The sequence below is a fragment of the Salmo salar genome, chromosome 15 (genome assembly GCF_965601325.2).
Source record: "Salmo salar chromosome 15, fSalSal1, whole genome shotgun sequence".
In the NCBI taxonomy this organism is placed as follows: domain Eukaryota; kingdom Metazoa; phylum Chordata; class Actinopteri; order Salmoniformes; family Salmonidae; genus Salmo; species Salmo salar.
In genome coordinates, this window is record NC_138305.1 from 109,647,695 (window position 1) to 109,653,694 (window position 6,000).

At 46.4% G+C, this 6,000-nt stretch overlaps 1 protein-coding gene across 1 annotated transcript in view; it reads right to left on the bottom strand.

The window, feature by feature from the left end:
- Positions 1 to 2,636, bottom strand: part of LOC106590852 (XK-related protein 7) — a 133,767-nt gene extending 131,131 nt beyond the window's left edge. The window contains exon 1 of the mRNA XM_045696505.2: positions 1,966 to 2,636. Coding sequence (XP_045552461.1) covers positions 1,966 to 2,588 — 623 coding nt within the window. The 5' untranslated portion in view covers positions 2,589 to 2,636. The remainder of the gene's footprint in view (positions 1 to 1,965) is intronic.
- Between the last annotated feature and the right edge of the window lie 3,364 nt (positions 2,637 to 6,000).

A 6,000-nucleotide genomic window follows, 5' to 3' on the forward strand; every position in this document is an offset into this window, starting at 1 on the left:
GCCTGCCCTGGCCCTGGCCTGCCCTTCCCTGGCCTGCCCTAGTCCTGGCCTGCCCTGGTCCTGGCTTGCCCTGGCCCTGGCCTGCCTTGGCCTGCCCTTCCCTGGCCTGCCCTAGTCCTGGCCTGTCCTGGTCTGCCCCTGACCTGGTCTGCGCTGGCCCTAGCTTGCCCTGGTCTGCCCCTGGCTTCTCCTGTCATGTCCTGCCCAACCCTGTCCTAATCTGCCCTGGCCTGGCCTTGGTGTGCCCTGGCCTGGCCCGCCCTGGCCTGTCCTGTCCTATCCTGGTCAGCCTTGGCCTGGCCTTGGTGTGCCCTGGCCTGGCCTGCCCTGGCCTGTCCTATCCAGGTCTGCCCTGGCCTGGCCTAGCCTGCCCTGATCTGCCCTGGCCTGGTCCCGGCTTGCCCTGCCCTTGCCTGAAAGCCTCCTAAGTGACTTTTGACACTTGTTAATAGTAATGAATCAACATGGAAAATGGATTGGATTTGCAAAGTCATGAACGTCAGGGAATATAGACCAAACGTTGAAATGACGTCTGTGCCCAGTGAGTGGTGTTTCCGAAAAGGCAACTCAGCTAATTTTGAACTGGCGAGACGGCAGGAAGTAGGCCTCCTGTATATTTGGGCAGAAAGTAAGGCTGAGTCAGTCTTACAAAGACATGAAACAGGCTTGGTCTACTGTCATTAAATATTCATGAAGCAGTTTGTGCAATGAAACAGATATCACCATGCTCTCAAGAGCGTGAGCCCAGCGGATGGTTACCATTTAGCTTTTGGAGAGTTTTATCAATGAATGGACTTCATTTCTCTCTTAACAGAATGCTAATATGTAGGCTTCATCATCCTCCATCATCCTCATCCTCCTCCTCATCATCTACATCACCATTATCCTCATCATCGTCATCATTATCCTCCTCCTCACCATCCTCCTCCTCCTCATCATCCTCCTCCTCATCCTCCTCCTCCTCCTCCTCCTCACCATCCTCCTCCTCCTCATCATCCTCCTCCTCATCCTCCTCATCATCATCATCATCATCATCCTCCTCCTCATCCTCCTCCTCATCCTCCTCCTCCTCCTCACCATCCTCCTCCTCATCATCATTACCCTCATCCTCATCCTCCTCATCATCATCATCCTCATCCTCCTCATCCTCCTCCTCCTCATCATCACCATCATCATCCTCCTCATCATCATCATCATAATCATCCTCCTCCTCCTCATCATCATTACCCTCATCCTCATCCTCCTCCTCATCATCATCCTCCTCCTCCTCCTCCTCCTTATGCTGCTTTCTCTCCTTCACAACACTCTCTCTCTCTCTCTCTCTCTCTCTCTCTCTCTCTCTCTCTCTCTCTCTCTCTCTCTCTCTCTCTCTCTCTCTCTCTCTCTCTCTCTCTCTCTCTCTCTCTCTCTCTCTCTCACACACACACACACACACACACACACACACACACACACACACACACACACACACACACACACACACACACACACACTCTAGACATTCTAGAATCACTCGACCATGACTGGTAGTAGTAGGCATGCATTTCCTTCTGTTAACGGTTACTGGTAGGCTCGGCATGACCAACATAGTCTCAAACCTTATATTCACACCATAAACAACCCTAAAAAAGACGCACATGGTCCTATAGAGATTCACATAACCAGCATATGGTATGCCATAGAACATCACACTCCTAACAAAACATTATCGATAGGCTACACAGAGGAGATATATATTGAAATGTAAACTATCTCTCTAAACACGGCTCTGGGCTGAACCATCTTTACCGTGTGGACTGACTTGACCAGTATCTACAGCAGTGAAGTGTTGCTCCTCCACAACCTCTTGATGAGCCACGGAGAGCGTGCAGAGCACGGCTGCCTGCTTGCACGCTCAAATGCACGTGTCTCATATTGATCAGACGGCTGCTGTATGCTGCATAATAAACGTGTATCTGTATTTACCTCCAGACCTGGCCCAGTTGTAGGAGGTGAAGAATTGACTGGAACAGCCACATACACACTCTGCAGCATGTCCGGGTGCCGCTCTCAGTCCCAACCCCCGCCGCATTCTGCCCTGCCGACGAGCATCCAACCCCGGCAACAGTAGCAGCATTGGCCGCTCCGCCACCGTGCTGTTTGTTGGTGTTGGTGCTGCCCTTGGTGCTGAAATTACACTCGCCTCCCCTGGAAGACTCTGCTGCCGCACTGACTGCCGCCACTGCCCCGCTGCTGCTGCCGCTGATATCCAAGTAGTCGTAGACTATCCACCTGAAACTCAACACCTGAACCACGGCGGAAGGAACAACCACGAAGACCAGCGTCAACCCGAACCACCAGTAGTCCCGTCTCAGGTAGTAGTCCGCGGCAAGCCACAGGTCGGTGGCCCCGTCTGAAAAGAAGACGAGCAGTGAGCACAACACCCAGCAGCAGTCCAGGAGCGCGTAGGGCTTAGAAGCATAGCGGCACGACGAGGGACCCTGGTCGGGCTCGGCTGCGACCATACATCGGAGTGGTGGTGGTGGTGGTGGTACGGGGTTCTCGGTAGTCTGCACAGACAGGGCTGCTCCGTCCGATTTTGCAGCCATGTTTGTTGTAGGAAAGAGAGTCGGGAACGGGCGAGGGAGAGAGTGAGAGTGAGAGGGGAAAGGGGCTGTCGGCGTGTGTGAGAAAGGGAGAGAGAGCGTGTGGGGGAGAGAGAGAGAGAGAGAGAGAGAGAGAGAGAGAGAACTCAGACAGGCAATAACTGCTCCTCGTTTCAATGGCTAGGCTATTATATGTAATTACATTCTTACTAGGCTTATTATTGTCTGATTGAATAACACAGCGTTTGCCAAACATTTATTTTAATGCCGGAGATCATACTTTGCCATCCAAGGACTCCTGTTGGGTAGTCTAATGAAGACTAGGACTGATGGCACAGGCATAACGAAGACTGTGTAGGCTAATTACGTCATAAATCCAGTGCATTAATTGGATCATCAATAGGCTATATTCCCGAGTACGTTTTATTGTTGTAAACTTTGAAGTTTGCTGTGCTGGCCTCTTTGTCTATATAAATGACAACGTTTATACTCTTAATAAGACCCCATCATAGGTAGGCTAATCATTCAGACAACCAATTAATTAATTGAATGGTTAGTGAAATATTGTAGCGTCTACTAGAAGTCCAAATGGAATATAATACCACCCCGCTCTCTACATAAGTCAGCTCACCAATTCACCACGTCTGTGTTGAATGAAATGAAATCAATTTTTATTGTTCGCGTACACATATTTAGCAGATGTTATTGGGGTGTAGTGAAACGCTTGTGTTCCTAGTTCCAACAGCGATATCTAACAATTCACAACAATACACACAACTCTAAAAGTAAAATAATGAAATTAAGAGTCCGGAGTACAAATATATATAGTACAAATATATATATATATATATATATATTGTGATGGGATTCATAGATATTATGGATAGTATGTAGATATAGTATTTAGTATATCTGTAGTATATGTAGGATGTACTGTACTGTGCATTCTGAAAGTATTCAACCCCCTTGACTTTCTCCACATTTTGTTACTTTACAGCCTTATTCTAACATGGATTAAATATTTCTAATTCCCTCATCAATCTACACACAACCTCCTTGACCAAGGCCCTTCTCCCCTGATTGCTCAGTTTGGCCAGGCGGCCAGCTCTAGGAATAGTCTTGGTTGTTCCAAACTGATGGAGGCCACTGTGTTCTTGGTGACCTTCAATGCTGCAGAAATGTTTTGGTACTCTTCCCCAGATCTGTGCTTCTTGTGTCGGAGCTCTAAGGACAATTCCTTCAAACCTCTTGGTTTTTGCTCTGACATGCACTGTCAACTGTGAGATCTTATATAGACAGGTGTGTGCCTTTCCAAATCATATCCAATCAGTTGAATTTACCACAGGTGGACTCCAATCACGTTGTAGAAACATCTCAAGGATGATCAATGGAAACAGGATGCACCTGAGCTCAATTTCAAATCTCATAGCAAAAGATCTGAATACTTATGTAAATAAGGTATTTAAGTTCTGTTTAAAATAAACATAGATTGTTTTATTTAAATTCATTTTAGAATAAGGCTGTAACGTAACAATATGTGGAAAAAGTCAATGGGTCTGAATACTTTAGAATGGACTGTATGTACAGCAATAATTAAATAGGATGGCATTGATTAGAATACAGTAACATATAAGGTGTTGGTCCCATGTTTCATGAGCTGAAATAAAAGATCCCAGAAATGTTCCATACGCACAAAAAGCTTATTTCTCTCAAATTTTGTGCACACATTTGTTTACATCCCTGTTAGTGAGCATTTCTCCGTTACCAAGATAATCCATCCACCTGACAGGTGTGGCATATCAAGAACAGCATGTTCGTTACACAGGTGTACCTTGTGCTGGGGACAATAAAAGGCCACTCTAAAATGTGCAGTTATGTCACACAACACTGCCACAGATGTCTCAGGTTTTGAGGGAGTGTGCAATTAACATGCTGACTGCAGCAATGTCCACCAGAGCTGTTGCCAGAGAATTGAATGTTAATTTCTCTACCTTAAGCCGCCTCCAACGCCGTTTTAGAGAATTTAGCATTACGTTCAACCGGCCTCACAACTGCAGTCCACATGTAACCACGCCAGCCCAGGACTTCCACATTTGGCTTCTTCACCTGCGGGATCGTCTGAGAGCAGCCACCCGGACAACTGATGAAACTGAGGAGTATTTATGTCTGTAATAAAGGCCTTTTGTGGGGAAAAAATCATTCTGATTGGCTGGGCCTGGCTCCCCAGTGGCTGGGCCTGGCTCCCCAGTGGGTGGGCATATGCCCTCCCAGACCCACCCATAGCTGCGCCTCTGCCCAGTCATGTGAAATCCATAGATTAGGGCATTAATTTCAATTGACTGATTTCCTTATATGAATTGTAACTAAGTGAAATCATTGAAATTGTTGCATGAATTCATTAATATTTTTGTTCAGTATACATACGAAATGAGTGAAATAGCATGTAAACATTATTTAAGTGACCAGTAATCCATGTCTATGTACATGGGGCAGCAGCCTCTAAGGTGCAGGGTTTAGTAACCAGCTGGTAGCTGGCTAGTGACAGCGGGAGGGTACAGGGTGGAGGCCGTCTAGTGATGGCTATTTAACAGTCTGATGGCCTTGAGATAGAAGCTGTTTTTTTCAGTCTCTCGGTCCTACCTTTGATGCACTTGTACTGACCTCATCTTCTGGATGATAGAATGTTAACATGATGAGCTTGGAGGGGACTATGGAGTTGAAGGCTGAGCTATAGTCAATGAACAGCATTTTCACATAGGTATTCCCCTTGTCCAGATGGGATAGGGCAGTGTGCAAGTGAGATGGCGATTGCATCGTCTGTGGATCTACTGGAGCGGTAAGCAAATTGAAGTGGGTCTAGGGTGTCAGGTAGGGTGGAGGTGATATGATCCTTAACTAGCCTCTCAAAGCACTTCATGATGACAGAAGTGAGTGCTACGGGGCGATAGTCATTTAGTTCAGTTACCTGAACTGAGCTGAATGGTTAAAGGACGTGTGCAGTGTGTGTGTGTGTGTGTGTGTGTGTGTGTGTGTGTGTGTGTGTGTGTGTGTGTGTGTGTGTGTGTGTGTGCGTGTGTGCGTGTGCGTGTGTGTGTGTGTGTGTGTGTGTGTGTTCAATATTTAAATAACTCACTGGTCTGTCCTTGCTAGTTGAAATAGCTCCAGAAATGTAATTGATTAGAGCTGTGACTAAGTAAAAACTAAATATGAGAATTGTCCTCGAACTGTTTTAGATAGGACTAAAGAACCGTTTTAGATAGGACTAAAGAACCGTTTTAGATAGGACTAAAGAACCGTTTTAGATAGGACTAAAGAACCGTTTTAGATAGGACTAAAGAACCAGTCAGTACGACTATATTCCACTGATCTATAAATTCCAATGGTTTATACATTCCAACGGTTTATCCATTCCAAT